General features: G+C 42.0%; 1 protein-coding gene across 13 annotated transcripts in view; it reads left to right on the forward strand.

Moving 5' to 3' along the window:
• The window catches only part of srcin1a (SRC kinase signaling inhibitor 1a), a 138000-nt gene extending 117944 nt beyond the window's left edge, over window positions 1-20056 (forward strand). For 10 of the 13 annotated variants that reach the window (XM_074656081.1, XM_074656082.1, XM_074656078.1 and 7 more), the window contains 5 exons: window positions 150-289; window positions 1206-1358; window positions 3995-4903; window positions 7192-7329; window positions 16680-20056. In XM_074656081.1, coding sequence (XP_074512182.1) covers window positions 150-289; window positions 1206-1358; window positions 3995-4903; window positions 7192-7329; window positions 16680-17165 — 1826 coding nt within the window. In that variant the 3' untranslated portion in view covers window positions 17166-20056. Of the gene's footprint in view, window positions 1-149; window positions 290-1205; window positions 1359-3994; window positions 4904-7191; window positions 7330-16352 lie in introns of all 13 variants that reach the window. The other 3 variants (XM_074656084.1, XM_074656083.1, XM_074656086.1) reach the window with 3 other exon arrangements.
• The last annotated feature ends 586 nt before the right edge of the window (window positions 20057-20642 follow it).

The raw sequence follows: 20642 nt of genomic DNA on the forward strand, positions 1-20642 counted from the left end.
GTGTTTTCCCATGCGTTTTTAGACACAACATGTGATCGGCCCCTAATAATGCCTATATATGACTCATAGCTTGTTCTAAAATCTCTGCAAACGTATATTACGCAAGTATGACTCCTTTCTCAATATGCCCGAATTACTTCTTTTCCCAGATGAGCTGACAGTGCCACGGTATCGCACAGAGAAACCCTCCAAGTCTCCTCCTCCTCCGCCACCTAGACGCAGTTTCCCGTCTTCTCCAGGCATAACCAGCCGCAGCGGAGAGCCTCTCATTCCTGGAAAATGTATAAAGGTACGACAGAGAAGATTCACAAGCATACCATGTATGTGCATCACATGAAGTAAGGATTGTGCAGTTGAACAAGTAATTGTCAAATAGACAATGTTTTAATTTCACAAGGATCCTCAGATGTAAATATGTGTTCACATTGTACATTGTGTGCTTGTCTATAAAATGTTGAAGCTGCAAGCTTCGGACACTGGCTCCAGATATGTTGGAAGCCTTTTTGGCCGGAGGCATTATGTCCGTTAGTGCCAGAGGGCAACCTTCGGCTCTGAAAAGTGACTGGTTGCAAAAAGAAGTCTGATTGTATAGAATTCTATGAGAAAATGAGCCTACTTCTCACTTGACTTATTACCTCATTAACCATTGTAAACATGAGTTTATGGTCTCAATCGCTAGTTTCAAGTCTTCTTCAATACAGCATGATGTTCATTTAGTAAATTATGGTCCAATTTAGAGTCAAATAGACCATAAAGCAGGGGATGCTTTAGTGCGTGGCTACCTTGTGATTGACAGGTCGCTACCACGGCTTTGTCCGGTCTGGGAGTTGGTCAGGGATGTCACAGTAACTAAGTCCACTTCTTATATACAGTCTATGGTACGTATACGTATGTACGTCCCACCCATTCTCGTGATATCTCAGGAACGCCTGGAGGGAATTTCTTCAAATTTGGCACAAACATCCACTTGGACTCAAGGATGAACTGATTTAGATTTTGGTGGTCAAAGGTCACTGTGACCTCACAAAACAACTCAAGAATGCATATGCTAATGATGACAATTTCACACTGATAAATGTTTAACAGGTTAAAATGATGAAGTGATGACATTTTGGACAGACATGGATGTAAACTGCAACTGCAACTGGTTGACAGAGGCACACAACTGCGAGGTGGTAATTCTAGTTTTGTATTTGCAATTGTAGAAGACTGAATCTGAAGAGACTGAAGGCCAGAAGCCGCATGTAAAACTGAGGAGGACCATGTCTGAAAACCCCCGTCCTGCGTCGACACCCCCCACACTTGCCTCTGGGGACAAGGAGGAAACAGAGGAGGAGAAAATTGCTGCCGAATTGGAGGTAACGTAAAACATGGGTTGTTTATTATGTTGATTATATCCATAATAGGCTGTTGTTCAATGACTTGGAAAACTGCACTCTTTTTATTATTTATGTTACGTCCACAATCTGCTACTGGCTTTTGCGCGCACACATGCTCAGACATGCTCATGATCATTACCACATGTTCAAGCAGCAGGTGCCATATGTCCTCTTGCCCCTGGCACTGGGAGAGCCCAAAGATCACATACTGCTCAGTCACACACATCATCACCCGGGGCTCACAGATCACAGACAGACAGATGGACCCTGATGGCTGCTTGGACTGTGTTTGAGATGGCCTGCCTGAAATTTGATGGATCACAAAGTCAACAAAAGCTGATTTTGGTTATTCAGTATCTGTTGTGTTTTTATCCTACAATTTATGACCGCTTTTGTACCTCCCTTTTCCCTCCCAGCTGTTTGAAAGAGTCCCGCTCAGGCTCGCTCTTCCCCTTCCCCTTTCCCTGCCTGTTAGCCCTCGCAGCAGGCAAAGTGTACCCCTCTGCAGGCTGGACCTGCGGCCCTCTGAGGCCCCAGGCACTGAGGTAACACTGAGTGCTGTGGATTGCTGCCCTCTTAAACCTTTTTTTTCTCTTCACCCCTCCACCTTGCACAGAATGAAACCACCGGCTAGTGCTCAGCCTCAAGCCACATCCACTCCTCTATCTCTTCAAGCTGAGATGAATACAAAGTGTCCCTTCAGCAGATACTATTGCTCTTAATGTTGCTTAATGCTGTTTTTAAGGAATCCCAACCAAAGTCTTACTTTCACACGAGCCTGTCGGTAATCAACTTGTGCAGTTTTTGCAATTGCATTAAACTGGTGTGGAGACTGAATAACCACCACATACCGAATATAATTATTAGTTAGTGTGATCATTTGTACACACATAACTTGAAGTTAAAGTTGCATTAATTCTTTTTTGACCACTTGGGGGCAGAAAAACATTAAAACTGGCTGACATACACATATATCACCATATCACTGGCTTATAAAGTCAGCAGAGAGTTGCATACTGATGCTACGTTCACACTACGAGCGACAAAAGCATCAAAACAGCCAGCGTGGCCAGCTACATTGTTGCTCAAGCGCTCGTTGATGTAGTTATGTCATTATATAACACTGGAACCTGGCTCATGTTTGTTTTTTTAAGAAAAAAACATACGATTGGTTGACACTTTGCCGCGTCATTGGATCGCTGAAAAACGTTGAGAGCAGCAGCTCAACTTTACTTGTAGTGCGTCACGCCCGTCACACAGCATCAAGTGTCGGGCGTCAGTTTGTATCTTCATGTCACCGGATTCCATTGAAAATGACTTGCAGCCTGTCGCTCGTAGTGAGAACGCAGCTTTACGCTTCCAGTAGACAACGCTAGCATTCATTTGAGAGTTATGTTTCTCGCCCCCCGATGAATGTAAGATCAATATTTGCTCTGGTTTGATCTTCCGTAACACCTAAAGAAAGTATCCGGTGTGCTTGGTGCTCAACTTTCTTCATTAGCTAATTGCTAATTTTGTCTGTCATTTATTGATCGGCAGGTAGCGTACAGATTTTTATTTATTTGCTGGTAATATAACTGCCTATTAGGGGTGTTGCGATAAAGTGGTATTGAGGATAACCGTGATATTTAAAAATGAAATATTGATATCATGTTAATAATACACATGATAATATTGTGTAAATAATGCAGCGCCTCTTAAATAATTTTATATATACAGTTATGGTTACAGACTCTCTCCACCTCCATACACTCGCATTTTGAGTGTAATTAATTTGCCAAAGAAGAGACAAGACACACAATAAACAAGATGAATTTGACTGATAGACAGATTCAAGTTTTCTATAGATATTGCGATAATATTGTTATTGTGAATTCTTTTGGCCACTATAATCGTGTAGAGAAAAGCTGATGTTGTGACAGCCCTACTGCCTATGTTGATGATAGATTTGAAGCTGAAATAGTTGTTATGGCTAGAATACTTGAGTTGTAATTTTTCTGTGATTTTGGCATAATTTTATAATTAATTTTATAATTTTCATTTTAATGTTAAACATCTTTCTTCTTTTGAGTTAATGTGGAAATTTAGAATATTGATTAATGCAGGTTAAACTTGGCACGAAATACAAAACACAGTGTTACTTAGTAATCATTTTCAGGAAGCTTCCTTGGCACATGAGTGCACTTTGGACATTGAGTCCCTATGGTATAGTATAAAATTAATGTCCTTCACAACCACATTAGGGACATTCTGTGTGAGTGTTTTCTGCAGTGGGTTTACAGTTGTTGATGTTGTGGTGTTTTTTGTGTGTGAGTTAGTGCCAGTTAGTATGTGTGACCAGCAGTAAAAACAACTTACTTGGCTGCTCTAGACTTGAGAGGGAGCTGCATGGGACAGACCACACAGGCAGCACATCAGATGCAACAGTAAGGAGCCCACACATGTTTACACACTGATACTTATGGTGTTGATGGGCATCTTCATGTTGCTAAAGTCATTTACTTTTCTTTTGTTTGGTTGTCTGAGTGTGCAGTGATCTCACGCAGCGAGTTGTTGGATCTAATACCAGTTCAGTGTGTTTGAATTTAAACCTCAAGTGCTCTCCTCATTTATAGGGAAGGCGCTTGTCTCCTGTCCCCCACATCGTGTTGACAGGGTGTTTGTCAGCTTCGCCCGCTGCCTCAGAGGATCCTGTCAGAGATTCACCTAATAACCCTGTAGAAGAGAGTCCATCACGAGACTGGACTGGTCGTCACACCGGAGTCTACCAGACTAAATTTTCAAAAGAAAGAGATTCAGTTCCTCAGCGAGAGCGAGAGCAGCGTAAAGAGGACGTGGAGTTAAAGCAGGAAGTTTCCCTACTGTTGACAGAGCGGGAGGTGAGGGTGGTGTCTCCTGTTGAAGCCCAGGAGCTCAGCAGGACTATAGGTGAAGCTCTGCAGACTCTGACCATCTCACCTCACACTAATGAAGTCCCTGAGGTCCAGCTGAGTGGCCGGCCTCTCCTAGTGCTCCTCAGAGAGGAAACAACAGTCAGGGATGCCTACAGGCTGCTGCATTCCCTGTTGGAGTCATCCAAGCCGGTGCCCAAACCCAGATTAAAATCCTCCCTCCGCTCAGGCCAGCAGAGCTCTCTGGTGGAGGCTCTGAGGCGAGGGATCGAAACAGGGGATAGAGTGCTAACACTTCACCACAACACTGAAATTAAGGTTCCTGAGGTACAGCAGAAATCAGTACACAGTGGGTCAGCTCCTCCTGTGGAGAGTCTATCCAACCAGAGCCAGAGGAAAACCGGAGAAGATATCCGAAGCAGCACCTACAGGAGGCTGGACAGCTTGGAGGAGACGATACGTGAGCTGGAGAACACCTTGATAGAGATCGGCGGCCATCCGACTACAGAGCAGTTCTACACCGAGACAACCACCAGAAGCACTCCTGTACAGATGACAAGCGGTCCGACCTCAGAGACCAAGAGGCCACCGGTCCCACCCAAGCCGTCCTCTTTCAACCCAGCATCGATCCAGGTTCATTGCTCACACCTGCTGTGCAGATTTCTGCTTTCTTTCTTCACTGCTTCTCTCTGGGTGACTGTTGGAACTTCACTTTCAATCCTCTGATGTCTGCTCCCTGACTAAATCGGCATCTAATTGTATTTGAAATTGAAAATATGTAATAGGGGACAGACAACAGACTTCCTGCCTACTTGTCTGTTCTGTGATTAGTGCTGGAGCTGCTGTCCTGCTGAGCCCTGAGTTGTTAAGTGTTTCTTTATCGATCTGTCCTGGCATCTGTTTTCTGTTGTCTGTAACTAATCCAGCCAATTTCACCTTTTGTTACACCAAACAGGCAATAAAAAACAAACGCATAGATAATACAAATATCTTAAATTTCCTTTTCTTTTTTCTCCGCTCTACTTGTCAGCTCTATTTTCTCATCTTTGTTCTGTCTTGAAATCAACTCTCTCCCTCAGAAATTGTTTTAAACAAAATATTGATGGGTCGAGGTGCATCAGCTGTTGTGCTGTATTTAAACAAGCTTAAAGGGATAGTTCGGGTGTTTTGAAGCGGGGTTGTATGAGGTACTTATCCATAATCAGTGTATTAACTAGAGTAGATGATGGGTGGCACAACCCCAGCTTGGAGAAACAGACACGAGTAACCGCACAGAACCAAAGCAATGTACTGCTGTGGACGGGGCCGACAGTAAAACGTATTTTAGCCACCTGAAAGAAACGATAACCTAAAAAAAAATCAATATCGGTTTAAGTGTACGCTATATTTAGAATAATACCGCTTTACCTTGCCGTTGTATCCATCTACGCTCTCGCCAAAGCCACCAGACTCCATTGAAAAAAACTGTAATTTTACCTTGCAGAACACAGGGGTTGATGGTCTACCGCTGCCTTGATTACTTAGTTTGTTTGTATTATTGTGTGACTTTGGTGAATCCGAACTAACCAAAGTCACACAATAACACAAACAAAGTAAACGATCAAGGCAGTGGAAGACCAGCAACCCCTGTGTTATACGAGGTAAAATTACAGTTTTTTTCAATGGAAACTGGTCGCTTTGGCGAGAGCCTTGAGCATACTGAGCAGCAATACGCTCACGTAGCAGCGAGCAACTTCATTATCAATCTTATTCCTCAGGAACCTGTACGAGCTCAGTAATCTCTCTCTTACACCAAAGCCAAATATCACTTCTAATACACTTCCTGTTAATATCTGATGACCACGCGTTGAACTCTATTACCAGACATTGCGAGTAGCCTTCTTTCAACTCACCTCCAGTTGAGCGTAACACAACAAAAGATTAGTGATAATCAAAAGACTTATTGCGTTCCTGTGTCAGCTGCCACTTCACTGAGGTGTCTTGACGCCTCGCGTAGTATTCCCTGTTGCTCTGAATGTAGCCTCCCACTCAGGGCAGGGCTGCAATAATTGACAGTCGCACTGTCATGGTGAGTTTCAGCCCCTCTGATGTCGAGCCGGGGAGCGTTCCCGTAGGCATCGCTGAGGATTACAGCGTCTTCACTCATTATTTCGTCACTCCAACTTCAACCACGTTCAACATTTCAACATGACCCCTTCTTCCTGCTCTTGTCCAACATTTGCTCGTGCGCTCGCCAAATTCACTCTGACAAGCGAACTCCTTTCAAGCCCCATTACAGTTGACTTTTTAGTTAGCACATTAAATAAAGCATTACATGTACTGTATATTTTATGTCTGCATTTGAAAGTTCAGCTTCACATCAAGAGAAGACAGGATTCTTTTCCTTTAATTACCGTAGCAGAGAAAGATTGGCTACTAAACGCTACCACAGTTAATCTTTTATTAGTTTTCGTTTCAGCTAATGTCTCTGCGTGCAGAAGAGGCACAGTGGGAAGGAAATTTGACTGAGTGTGTATTTGTTTTTGTGCGTATAAGGAATAGTCGACAGAGTAACTCAGCAGGAAAGATCATTAAGCACACTGCTTCGTGGATCCTGCGGCGAGGCTACGCTACGCAACGTCAGTTTTGATGCTGCGTTTCTATATTCTCGTCTTTGTCGTTTTTCTACGGATAGATGGTGAAACACTGTGAAGTGGATTGTTCAGTTGTATCAGCTACAAGCTGTGATCTTAAAAACCTCATTGGTCTCGGGGGACAGACTCGCTTGCTGGAATCAAACTCTGAACGCAGCTGATGTGTGTCTGATGTGTGTGTGATGCGTAAACTAAAGGCCCTGAAGAGGAGAAATGAAATGTATGAACATTATACAGTGTGTCCAAGGTCTGATTCACACGTCTCTTCTTTCTCTCTTCTCCTTTCAGGGAGGGAATAGTTCAAGCGTTGGTAAGGTCCTGCACTCCTCAGCTGCCTCCAAACTGAAGCACCTGCAGCAGAACAGCACAGACAAGACTAAAAGTGGCAGAAGAGAGGACTTCCTGAAGATCCAGGGCCAGCACCAGGTACGATCTTTATATGTAGTCCTGTCAAGGCCAATGCACGCTTGATCTGGCAGCGTTTGTGCAGACGGACTTTTGCGGTGGTGGCAGCCGAGGCTATAACCATTTTTCAGGAATTTAAAAAAGACTTGCACAGAAGAGGGGTATAAAGTCATAAAAGTGAAGATGATCATTATAAAAAAAGACATTGCATTTTACTAGGCTCTCTATCTGAAACTGGGGCAAAGAGAGGCAATGATCTGTGCCTGCTATAAATCAAAAAGATGGGAGAGTTTTTAATGTTTTTTTCCACATATTCAGGCAAATTTGATGACCTTGTTCTTGATATAGAAACATGATTTGTTATAAGAGAAGCACAAAGACTGTCTGCATCTGAACCTCCAGAACAGCCATGAAGCCCCTCTGCACTTTACACACCAGATCAAGCATAGCTCGGCCTTTTCCATCACGCTTCACCTCCACTCCGTCCTTTCCTCGCCCCACAGAATTACTGCACGTCCCCACCACGCTCCACTCCTCAGCTTACATCTCACATAATCTGTAATATTTAAGATCTATTGTTGAAAGACTGTGGCCATGATTAATTGAATTTGAAACCAGTTTAGCTAATGATCGTAAATCCTTTTGATGGCAAAGTCACATTGTTGTGACAGTCTCATTATCATGAGTTTGTCGAAATAGATCAAAGAATCCTCTGCAGGCTTTTTATCCCACAGAGAGACGCGTGTCAGACAGGTGATAAGCGATGGAGGATTAGCGCTTCAATTATCTAAACTGTGTTTTTATGTCTGAAAATCTTAAGCTATCTCTAATTATAGTATCTAAACCAATTAAAAAGTTATAAAACATCTTTACTTAGCATGACGTATTACCATAATAGATCTGAATTTTGTTCTGTAAATGTAAAACTCGGCCTGATTTGTTTTGAATGAGAAATCAGCCTGGTCACACAGACCCATAAACTATATATAAGAAATGAACGTAGTCACCGTGACGTCACACATTGCTGTGTGGACTATGGCTTTGAAGCCTTGAGTTCAGCATTTTGGCCGTCGGAATCTTGGTTTTTGCCCACCGAGAGGGTGGCGCTACGTACAACCGAATACTGAATAAGACATTTCAATGCGACCAAAACTTTCAAGAACTGAAAACAGACTGTGAAAGGGTTAAAGTTGTAAGACGAAAACACGGACAACTCCCAGACCGGACAACGCCGTGGTAGCGACCTGTCAATCACAAGGTAGCCCCGCCCTAAAGCATTCCCTGCTTTATGATCTATTTGACTCTAAATGGGACCATAATTTACTTAATGAACATCATGCTGTATAGAAGAGGACTCGAAACTAGCGTTTGAGACCATAAACTCATGTTTACAATGTTTACTGAGGTAATAAATCAAGTGAGGAGTAGGCTCAGTAGGGTTGCCACCTGCACAAACCTACAAAAATGTACAGTTGAAGTCTAAAGTTTAATTTCAGACAACTTGCAAACTCTCTGCTGAAGCCTCTTCTATATATATGTTGTTAAACGTTTGCCTGATAGCTGGCTCAACATCTTTTTTCGGGGGGTTGGGGTGGTGAGGGTAATTTGCCAGCATTACAGTGTTATAAAATAAGGTAAAGGACTGGACATAAGGATGCTTGATGGCCTCTGGAGGCGAGGAAATTGAACTGTTGAAGCATGTCGATCCAGTATAGCCAAGAGAAGATTTTTGCACCACGCCTGTGCACAGGGGAGAAAAAGCTTAATGTCAATGTAATTTGAAAAATAACAGGAGCAGTGGAGTGAACCTAAACCTCCATACCCCACCGAATTTGACGGAGCATTCAGACACAAATTCAGTCTTGAAGATTGCAGAGCCATGAATGTGTTAGGCAGAGAGGGAGAGATTGGAGAGATGGGGACGTAATGAAGCTTTGGTCGCCTCAGACTCAGAGAAGATTGGGAGGAATCTCTGCAGTGCCATGTAATAATCGCCCCTTGAGTCACTGGCAATCACTGATTATTCAATATGAAGAGGACAGCTCTCTCTTTTCCCCACCATTAAGTCTTTCACGTTTCCTCTTCTTTATGTCTCCTTCCTTCTTCCGTTTTTCTATACTCTGCAATTTACGCACGCTGCCCGTTTCTCCTTTTCACTCTTCCCCCATCAGTCTCTCTCATTCCCTGTGATTTGGAAGTAGAGTGGATTCCTGCACTTGTCTAATGAAAGCAAAATTAGTCCTATTATTTCATTATGACACTCACGCACTCTCTCTTTGTCCACAAACTGTTCAAAACAGCCATTGTGAAAAGAAGCTGTATGTGTGAAAGCGCTATCCTCAAAGGGACAGTATGCACTCAAAGCTAATTGTCGGCGTGGGAAGTCGGTGCCAAGCCGTTTAGGGTGGCAACACACCACAACTGCATGACGAATAATAAACAGAAACAAAGAACCAGCTGACTTAAAACCAAGAGAATAAACAGTCAGCTGTGGCAGCTTTCACAATAGCCAATGACTGCATTTTGTGGCATTTTGAAGTATGAAGTGGAGCGAGTAGTTGAGAGGTCAAGTAGTCCATCAGTGCACCAGTAGGTAGAGGTTTGGAGAGGTTTTGTTATACAAGAACAAGAACAGGCTGTTCGTCAGGAAAGCGGAGGACTCCAATGTGGTCATACTAGTCCCATTATTAGTATCTACTAATACAGATGCACAACCTAAACTTGTTTGGAGCCCAAAAGTGTTCAATATTAAATAAACAAATGATTATGAAATTAATAATCACATGAATTAATTGTGTGAAATTATATGAAAAATAAAAACAAAATTTTAAAAATAAGTTGTGAAATGAAGAAACTTAAAACTGAACATTATTGTGAAATATAATATACAGAGTATATACAGTATATTACAATACACATATTTCAAAATGCCCTTTTTGGCATTTAATAAAATTATAATAAAATAAATAAATAATGATAATAATAAATCAATTAATAAATTCACACACCAGATTCCCAGCACATACTTATATCCCCGTGGTCCCGCCACACGGATAGATACAGAGTACATACTGTTTGTTTAAGGAACATTTACAAAAGAGTAAATAAAACAGAATAATTAAATAATATGAATGTAATTAAATCTTGATTGAATTTCTTCAAATTTGGTGGTAAAGGTCAAAGGTCAAGGTGACTGTGACCTCACATCTGTACCATTCTTGTGAGCGTGATTTATCATGAACGCTTAAAGGGAATTTCTTCAAATTTGGCATAAATGTCTACTTGGACTCAAGGATGATTAGATTAGATTTTGAAGGTCACTGTGACCTCACAAAACATGTTTTTGGCAGAAGCACCAAGAATTCATATGCTAATTATGACAATTTCACACAAATGTCTAACAGGATAAAATGATGAAGTGATGACATTTTGGACAGATACAGATGTAAACTACGACTTGACTGGTTGGGGGAGGCATACAACCATGTGGCGGTAATTCTAGTCATTTCATAATGTCCCTTTTACAGTGGTGTTGTCACCGCCCTCTGACCTCTCAGCCAATCACATGCTCCCCGTCTCAACAACCGCTACCAGTTTTAGCCAGTTAGCTCCTGTTAGCCAGACACTGTCAAAGTAATTCTGAATCAACTTGATTGGCTGAAAGGTGAGAGGGCGGGGACAACACCACTGTAAAAGTGTGAAACGTGACATTATGAAATAATAAAAAATAACATTGTGAAATAATTGACATGAAATAAAAGTGTAATTGAAAAAAATTAAATAAAATTTCAAAGACTTTTGAAAAAGGACATCTTGATTTGAAAATGTCTAATGAAATAAAAAATAATGATACAATAAAATTCTGATATTATGTAAATGAATGATGAAATAACATCACATGATAAAGAATTGCGTTTTAATTATGTTTTGAATTATTAAACAAATTCTTGCCTCATTTTTATTTGACATATATTTTCATGATTATTTTATTGTTAATTCATTATTGAACACTTTGGGGTGTGAACTCGGTTAACCATGCAGTGACATGTACTGTAGCAATGAGCTTGGTTGAAACACAAATATTTTAGCACCCTATTTAAACCTTAATGAGGCACGATGCTGAGAATCCAGCGTTGTATTATTGGTTTCTACAAGCTGTTGCTTTTGAAATCGCTTCTTCTTGATCAAATTCCTGATGTCTTTAATGTCAAACCAAGAAAACAGATCCTGACAATTTAGCTTACAGATGGATGGAGCAAAATCTGTCTTCTAAATCATTTAAAATTCAGTATAATGAAACAGCTGAGCATGGACTACGCTGGAGAAACGCACTGATTATCTGCAGCTCATCTCATCAAATTATCAAGACGGCTGCCTCATTTGCATACAGCTTTTAAGAGCTAATTAAGAACTTTTGACGACTCTATGTTCACTTCACCTGGTGTTTTTTTAACTCGTCACTGACATTGTGCTCGTGATCTTTTTGAAGAGAAATCCTAATTATAAAATATAAAATATGAGCATTCTGCTACTTTTTCACAACTAAAAAGTTATTTTTGAAGAATATATTTGTGCAGAATGTGTCACAACAGTCACAGTCATCTGCATCTGTATTTCTGGGATCCACATATTTATGCCTATTTATTGTGGTGCAGCCTAGAACCAGTGGTGGATGAAGTACCTGAAAGCCACACTTTTAGTAAAAGTACAGATATCTAAACAGAAAATTACTTTAGTAGAAGTGAATGATCTAACTTGCAAGCTAGGACCAGATTTGCCAAACCTGCTTGCTTGCAATAGTAAAGAGTAACGAAGATGCTTAGGAGAAATGTATCGGAGTAAAAGTATACATTTTATTTTGAAAAAGTAGTGGGGTAAAAGTGAAAGTTGGCAGGAATATAAAAACTCAAGTAAAGTACAGATACTCACAAAATACTTAAATACTGTAACGAAGAATTACACACCATTGTTTACAAATGATCCCTATTTGAGGTAAGCCAACACAGTGCTTCCCGTCACCCTCATTTCTCCCTCAAACTCCCACCTGCTGATCACGCTTTTGACTGATACTGTTGTTCTAACAATCAGACATGCCCTCCGTGGGTGACCTCTCTGCTCGGCCCACACATGAAGGTAAAAGTGTCTCTTCTCTTAAAACTTTCCTGGACATAATTCCCTAAATGTGACCCAAACTTTTACCCTACTTCCAGCTCCCATTGGTGTCTTCTCTTTTGTTTCCTCTGGTCAAATGATTAGTGACATTTCTAGGGCATTTTGATCTCAAGGAATGAGCACACCACTTCAGAGTATCTAAGTGGTTCCAACCCCCAGCTAATAGATCTAAATTTATAAATACCTTTAGTATTAACCACACAATGACAATGACATTTCCCACCAGTTGAGATGAAAGGCAGCTGGTGCACATTAACATGTCATGAAAGCCAGCTGGAGGGACGGTTAAACATTTTAAGACGTCGCTGACTGTACCATCTGCAATCAGCTAAAACAAGATGCACTGGCACCACTTTTTGGTTTTATGTTGGTCCTGTGTGTAGCATTACCAATTTTAAGTTATTCAGTTTTTTATGATAAAATATGCCAGCTGAATTGACATTGTGCCATTCAGCTAATGATAATTTTAGGATAACAGCTTTAGTTTTAGCACCTGGGACGGCCAATCATGATCAAATATACTTTATCACTGGAGCGAAAAAGGAGCATTAAAGGGATAGTTCGGATGTTTTGAAGTGGGGTTGTATGAGGTACTTGTCCATAGTAGGTGTATTACCTACAGTAGATGACGGTCGACGGGGAACTGATACCGTTATATCCATCTATGCTCTCTACAAAGCCACCAGACTCCAGTGACAAATACAGTAATTTTACATCTCAAAGCACAGGGGGTTGATGATCTACCGCTCCCTCAATCGGTTAGTTTGTTTGTGTTATTGTGTGACTTTGGTGAATCCCAACTAAACCTTTAAAACACCAAAGTCACACAATAACACAAACTAACTAACATATCGATCGATATTGTTGGAGGTAAAGTTACTGTTTTTGTCAAAGGAGTCTGGTGGCTTGATAGGTTTGAAGACAGCCTAGATAACGACTTCAGTTCCCCGTCGTAAAGGGCTGTCTGAGGGCAAGGTAGAGTAGTGGAAATATTCTAAATATAGTGTACAGTTAAACTGATATTGATTTGTTGGCTAATATATGTTTTGCTGCCGGCCCCGTCCAGAGCAGTACGTTGCTTTGCTTCCCTGCGGTAACTCCTGTCGGTTTCTCCACACGGGGGGCGAGCCGACCGTCATCTACTGTAGGTAATACACTGACTATGGATAAGTCCCTCATACAACCCCACTTCAAAACACACAAACTGTCCCTTTAATGCTCAGGTTTTTTGCAGAGCATCAGGTTCTTTTGTTAGTTTAGGCTGATGTTATCTGTTTGTGTTAATTGTGGATGTTAAATTTAACAGAGCCTTTCTGATGATGCTCTGTGTCGCTGTTTTCGGGCTGCCTTTTCACTAAAGCTTTACTCAGATAGGAATGAGGATCCTTCGAATCAATGTGCTGGATAAGGACAGACAGTTCAAAGCCACAATTTCTCCCCGTTTGCCTTGGCACAGATCAAGGAGGGCGTGACAATGTGAATCACTTTCACACCGCAAAACACTATTTCTATTTCCCATTTGACCTCTTATTACTTGTGGCTGTAAAACGGGCTAGTTAAAGGTACCGGGAATGAGGTGGAGGCTGGGAAGACCTGTCCGGGGAGGCTGTCGTTTGGCAGGCAGGCAGCTCTGGTGTGCGTGAGATGAAGGCGTCTACTCTGCCGCGCTCACAGACCGGAATAAATGTGTCGGCCAGGCTTGAGAGGAGTTCCTCAAGCAGAAGGAACAGCCCCGCTCTCTGGAGATGGTTGGCAGCACAGGCTCTGGAACTGCAACAGAGCAGGTGAAAGCCTCCCAGCAGTGCAGTCTAGACTAGCACACCTGCTCTCCTTTCATACACATAATCCCTGAACAAACACCTTTTAACATTTTTAGAGCCACTGCAAAAACTCACCTCCTGTTGCTTCTTATGAAAAGTGTAAATAAAGCTTCCTTAAAGTGTAAATGGTTTACAATAAAAAGCATGGTTTACTCTTTCTCGCTCTTATCTCAGCCCTGTCATTCTCATACTCTGGTGTATTTCGCTCAGTCTGCGTCCTGCAGATAAAACTTACAAACTGTTTCTGTCAGATGCATTCACCTTTAGCTCCACTTGCAAAAGAGACACAAATACATGTTGTGACAAATGTGTTACCCACAAGTTTCATACTATTGGAACAGTGCCATCTACTGACTCATCCCAGCATTACATGTACGGCCCAATTCCACTCTGGTCCCTGCACCCTCCCACTGCATGGTGGAGTGAACTCTGATTGTAGTCACACTCGCAGCTCAATGAAGCACCCTTCTTTAAGGTGGAGGGTATTTTATATAAATAGAAAATAATAAGAAAATATAAATAAAAAACATGTATAACAACAGTGCAAATAATAATGCTGGAAAATAGGATCTATGCAAATAATATAAATGCATGCATAAATAAAAATGCAAGAATATAGTATAGATATTGAAGAATATTAGTTTAAATGCACTATATAAATAAATGCAGTGTTAATGCCAGAGTAAACCAGATTATTGCACAGCTGAATTATTGCACTAAATTATTGTATCCTACTGTTGAGTCAGTATTGCACAGTTGAAGATAGATTATTTATCTTATATAATGATATCGAGAGAGCGAGAGAATAAATTATGTGGTGATAGCTGCTGATAGGGGTAAAAAACAATAAATATATGTTGTGTATGTTTATTCATATATATATATATATATATATATTATAAGGGATAATATACAGCGAGCCGGTCAATGTTGTGAAAGAATCCCCGACAGGTCGATGGCAGAGGGGTCTCTCATCGCCCTGAAGGGGATTCTTTCACAACAGTGACCCACTAGCTGTACATTATCCTGCTTATTACACGGCTACTTACTTAAGAAATCAATATTTTGACACAAAAACAGTCCGCCAGAGTCCAACATCAGAGCTGCGCCCATAGCAACGGTCTGCTATACATAGCAACGGTCTTTTGTACAGAAACTACAGACCGTAGAACGCCGCGACTGACCAATCAGAATCGAGTATTCAACACAGCCGTGTAATTAATAAATAAATATATATGAATATACAACACTACAATCAAATGAACATGTCTTCCGTTTTCTAGACTAGACAGGAGTATATTTGATCCTAAATATAATGTATTTACTTTGAGTTGTTAACGTCTGTATGACAATAAAGTAGAATAAATTAAATGTCATTCTTAGTTTGAGCAGTTGACGAGTAAATGTTTGTACCGGAAGCTGCACGGAACTGACATTGGAGCGTTTTCCATGACGAACACAAAACGGCGTTGCGCGTCGTCAGTAAGGGCAGCTGGTTAAGTCGGCATCAATGTAGACTCGTTGGAGGGTTTTATAACCCACTTCCACTCCCTGCTGATTGGTTTGGGATTGTACTTAATATGGCGGACCCTCTACGTGAACACGCAAACGGAGTGGAAGTGGGTAGGGAGAGGGTGTTTAGAATTGGGCCTACATGTGATGCTACATGTCCATCAGAGTATTTTGCATTTTTTTTAATGAGTAAAAATCATTAAAACGTGTCAAAATAAAGGTGGTCAACACCAGTGTGATTTACTTTGTCACTCGGTGTTGTACCTTATATGACAAAAGGTGTGTTTATCAGTGGTTTGGTCATCATGTGTAGCCTGTCTCATGGCGGCTTGCACCACACATGCTGATATCAACCTGAATAACGATCTCCTGTGTTTGTCTCTTGTTCTGTTCTCACCTGTCCCTCACCCTCCCAACCCTCACCACTCCACTACACGCCTCTTCTGATCAACCTCCGGTCAACCTCACCCACCCGTGTGAACCCGTGCCGCCCTGCACCCCCCCCGGTCCTGCCCACCTCCTGTACCCGTGACCCTGCAGCAGTGAGCGACCTGTCCGTGTCCAGCCTCTTTAGCTTCCTTCTCCTCCTGTTCACCTGACTAGAGAGCTACACACATCCATCTGCCCCCTTTACTTTATCAGCTTCTTTCACCAGTGTTTACTCCACAATCTACACTGAATCCCAATCTGTGTGCGTTTGTGGAAGTGTGTGTGTGTGCAAGCATGCATGCACGGGCATGTTTGACTGTAATGGTAAGGGAAGGTGCTGCAGGGGACTGTGCCCGGCCAATTTTAAGACTTTAATTTTTCATGATTTTCCCTTTGATCCCTGAAAACCTCAATTACCCCTTCCCGCTCTACCTGAAGGCCTTTGGGACCAACAGCACCAGTGGCAGTATTGAGCCATACCTCTCTGGTATCAAAACGGGAATTTTGTCAGGCCGAATGCCCTCTCCTGCAGCAACGTTCGCCCCTGGCCTGAGGAAGTACCCGCAGGAGGGAGCAAAGCCCTCCATGACACCCTCCGCCAGCCAAGCGAAGGCCCTGCTGGCCAGCCTGTCTGCTTCCGGCCTGAGCGCCGAGGCCCTGCTCCTCTCCTCCACCCTCCATCATCGCCGCCTTCTGCGTGAGCAGCGAGCCTCCTCCTTGCCCCTGCCCAGCAGCCGGTCCTCCCCTCCAACTCCCACTGCTTCCTCCCCCTCCTCTTCTTCCTCACCCACCACCCCGACTCCTTCCCTGTCTCCCTCCTCTCCCACCCCTTTGAGCTCCCTCACCCTCTCCTCTGTGGTTCCCAAGCCCAGCGGTTGTAGCTCCAGCCTCAACAGCTGCAAGGAGGGTGGCAGCGATGAATGAGGACCTCGCCCCCTGGGCGACTCTCGGTAATGAAGAGGAGGAGGAGGACATGGGGGAATTCAAGCACCATCATGAACCATAAAGAGGAAACAACTACATTATGGGAAGTTCCAGCGTTGGTTGGTGTCCCATTTTCTTTCAGGACTTTTTTGGCTTTTTCATCCTCTCTACATTTGGCCTCACTCCAGTATGCAGAGTCTCCATATTTCCGTTTGTACTGTAAATGGAGTCACAATCTTCTTCTTGGACCGGTTTCCTACTCTGATCTGGTTCCATCATTCCTCTGCAGTTCTCCCACGCAGTCATACTGCCAGTTTGCCAGCTAGTGAGTGCACAAACGGGCCTCCCCTCCTACCAGCTGCCTGCTGTAAAGCTGATGTGGTCTGGATGGATTTACTGACAGTAGCAGTCTCATATAAACCCTCACTCAATGGGGTTGTTAGTGGAGTAGACATCATTTCTAGACTGTGACTTTATCATAGAAAATAGAGCTGCAATAATCACCAAGTGAGTCCAGTAGTTGTGTGTGTTCGGGATAATATAGCTCTCACTTCATCACCTGGCAGAATGTGCTCCGAAAACAACAAAAAAATCAAAAGTAGATCCAAGGTGATGATTTCGAACTGTTTTGTGTTAAAAGGGCATTTGTGGCTTCTTTTGCATCACCCATGTTTTAAACTCTGAACTGGTGCTATATTTTCCCCTCCGTTTGTACACACTGTGTGTAAAGAGTTTACATGATCACTCCCCTGACCTTTGACCTGCGCTTCAAGTGTACATTCCTCTGTCTGACTTTGATTTCACTTTGTCACACTGTTTGAATATTTACATGCATCCCTACAGAATGAAATCCTTCAACTGAAAATTAGGAACAATTATAGGAAATTTTTAAAAAAAAGACATGTATTCACAAAAGCACATTGTAGGGAGCAAATCTTATAACAGCACATTTCTATCTAAAAATAGAACCAGGAGGTACAGTTACAGGAGGGAAGAATGAGAATTGTATAGACATGTTGAATTTCTGTATATGTGTAGTTAATTATGACAATCAGGATGTTTTCCGCAGTAGCGTCTTACAGGTTGCTCCGGCATTTCAGCACCTGACATCACAAACCTTCCCAAAGACTCAAGCACACACACACACACACACACGGTGATGAATATTACACACAATCTGTCACACATTCTGAACTTGTAAAGCCAAGCTGTTTGCAGAAGCACACTAGTTCTTTTGTTTCAGCAAATCTTGTGTGACGATTCGTTTTTAAGTCGCATCTGTTGCACGACTGATATTCAGCACTCTGGTAAAATATGCCACATGGACCAGAACACGATTTCACCTTTTAAGGAGACAGATCTACAGAGATCAAGTGGTTTCTTTGGGACTTCAAGGTTAATCTGATGGGAAGCAACTTTCAAAGTTTTCAGCAATTTGCAGGTTTTATTGTAAAATATAAAACCTTCTCTGAACAAGAACAAAATGTATCTTTCACTGCAGAGAATTCCTCGCATGACACTGTTTCAACTCTTGAGCAGTGTTTGAAAGATAAAGAAAGTTAATCCGCACATATCTAGAGACTTCAGATACAGCTTGACCCTGAGATAAGAATATAGAAATATAAAGAAAGCACAGTTTACTCAAACACTTGACCCTTTCCTCTAATTTTGACCTTCGATATGACGAGCACAAAGCTACAAATGTTCCTCAAAGGAAGAGACAATATTTAAAATACTGTACGTTAGATCATACTTGCCAACCCTCCCGATTTTCCCAGGAGACTCCCATATTTCATTGCCCTCTCTCGGATTCCTCACAGGTCACAATCCTCCTGATTATTTATTTTATTTTTCACCCCTTTTTTTCCTTTTTGTTATCTCAACCTAAGCTTGTATAACTAAGCCCCTACTGTTTCTACCTGGACGAAGATAGAGCTACACCAAAAGTCGTTTCCTGGTGGAGTAGAGCTGCTTGCGACACCGCTGCATGGTTTGAGCTGCGCTCGCCGCACCGCACCGCATCACAGCAAATCCGCCGTGGCGTTGCACAAGCCATTGGAAATAACGGGTTTCAGAATTCAGTGGCGCCGATGTCACGCTGTGTCTGAAAGGAGCTTCAGTGAGTGAGAGAAGGAGAGAGCTAACTGAAAGAAATACTGAATGAATGAAAACTGATGAATATTAGTGTATACCAGAGATTCACACACGTTTACGCCAGAGGGGTAAATTATTCAGTTTTCTCTCCTGAGAATTAAAAGTAAAATTGAAAGATAAGATAAGATAAGATATCCCTTTATTAGTCCCACAGTGGGGGAATTTGCAGTGTACAGCAGCAAAGGGGATAGTGCAGAAACAAGAAGCATCAGTAAAAAAAATCAAGATACAACACAGTAAAAACAGCAAAACAAAAGTTGACAGACATATAAACTATGAACAATTTAAATAAAAGGAAATATAAAAATAGGAACAATATAAACAGTTATATTACAGTTATATAAAGTAGGCCTATTTAACATAAAAATGCGGTGTATTTAATATTTTGTCATTTTCATTCTTTAAAAGTGACCAGACTGCAGGAAACAAAGTCTCTGAAAAATCACATTCTTCTGGAGGAGGACCCCTTAAACATCCCGCTTTGGTTTGAAACTCCTCCTTATTTATGAGGTCTCAAGGTTGGCAAGTATGCGTTACATTACCAATATTGCCGTTGCCTCATTTGGTTTTATTACCTGCATGTTGAAACATTTATGAATGTTAGGCCTTTGGTGTGCCTCAGTGACGGTAGTTGAAGTTATCACGATGTATAGCACATCAAGGGCCTGTCTGTCAGTGATTCCCTAAGTGTAAACCCTGCACAAGGAACCATTTTGAAGCTCCCTGTCCTGTGTTATTGCCTTAAGGCTGCCCACTGGGGAGGTGATGAGGTTGAACGGACAGTCATAGACAAAGTGATTTTTTTTTTTTATTCCCTCAGTGGGTCACAAGGATGACTGTGTGAAATCGATTCTTTGTGGCATGGAGATTAAAACATGTGCAAAAGGGGATCGTGTCAAAGAGTAGGCAGCTTGAGGAGAGGGGATTAGTTTGGGGGACATGTGTTTGAAGGCTTCTTTAATAAGGCCGGCTTTGACTTGCCCTGTCTCCATCGAGAGCGCTCGTGATATAAAAGACCCAAAGAGATGAGAGGAAGGGTCTGACAGTCTTTCCCTGCCCCTCTCACTTTGCTTTGTCTTTGGTGCCTGTGAAATAAAAACAGTTGAGGTTATCCTAGGACAAAGTAACATGAACAGTAACAGCGTGTGCAATATGTAATTAGCACTCTTGCAACTTTGCCAATGCAGTGCTCTTTGCCTTTGTGAAACTCCTGCCTGTTTGTCTGCAAGGACCTGTTACCACGTTTCTTCCCAGTGCCTCTAAGACTTTGTTCTTGCCAGAAAATCCCCAGTTGATCTTGTATTACAGTATTAGATCAGCAGC

The sequence above is a fragment of the Sebastes fasciatus genome, chromosome 13 (assembly GCF_043250625.1).
Source record: "Sebastes fasciatus isolate fSebFas1 chromosome 13, fSebFas1.pri, whole genome shotgun sequence".
Classification (NCBI taxonomy): Eukaryota; Metazoa; Chordata; class Actinopteri; order Perciformes; family Sebastidae; genus Sebastes; species Sebastes fasciatus.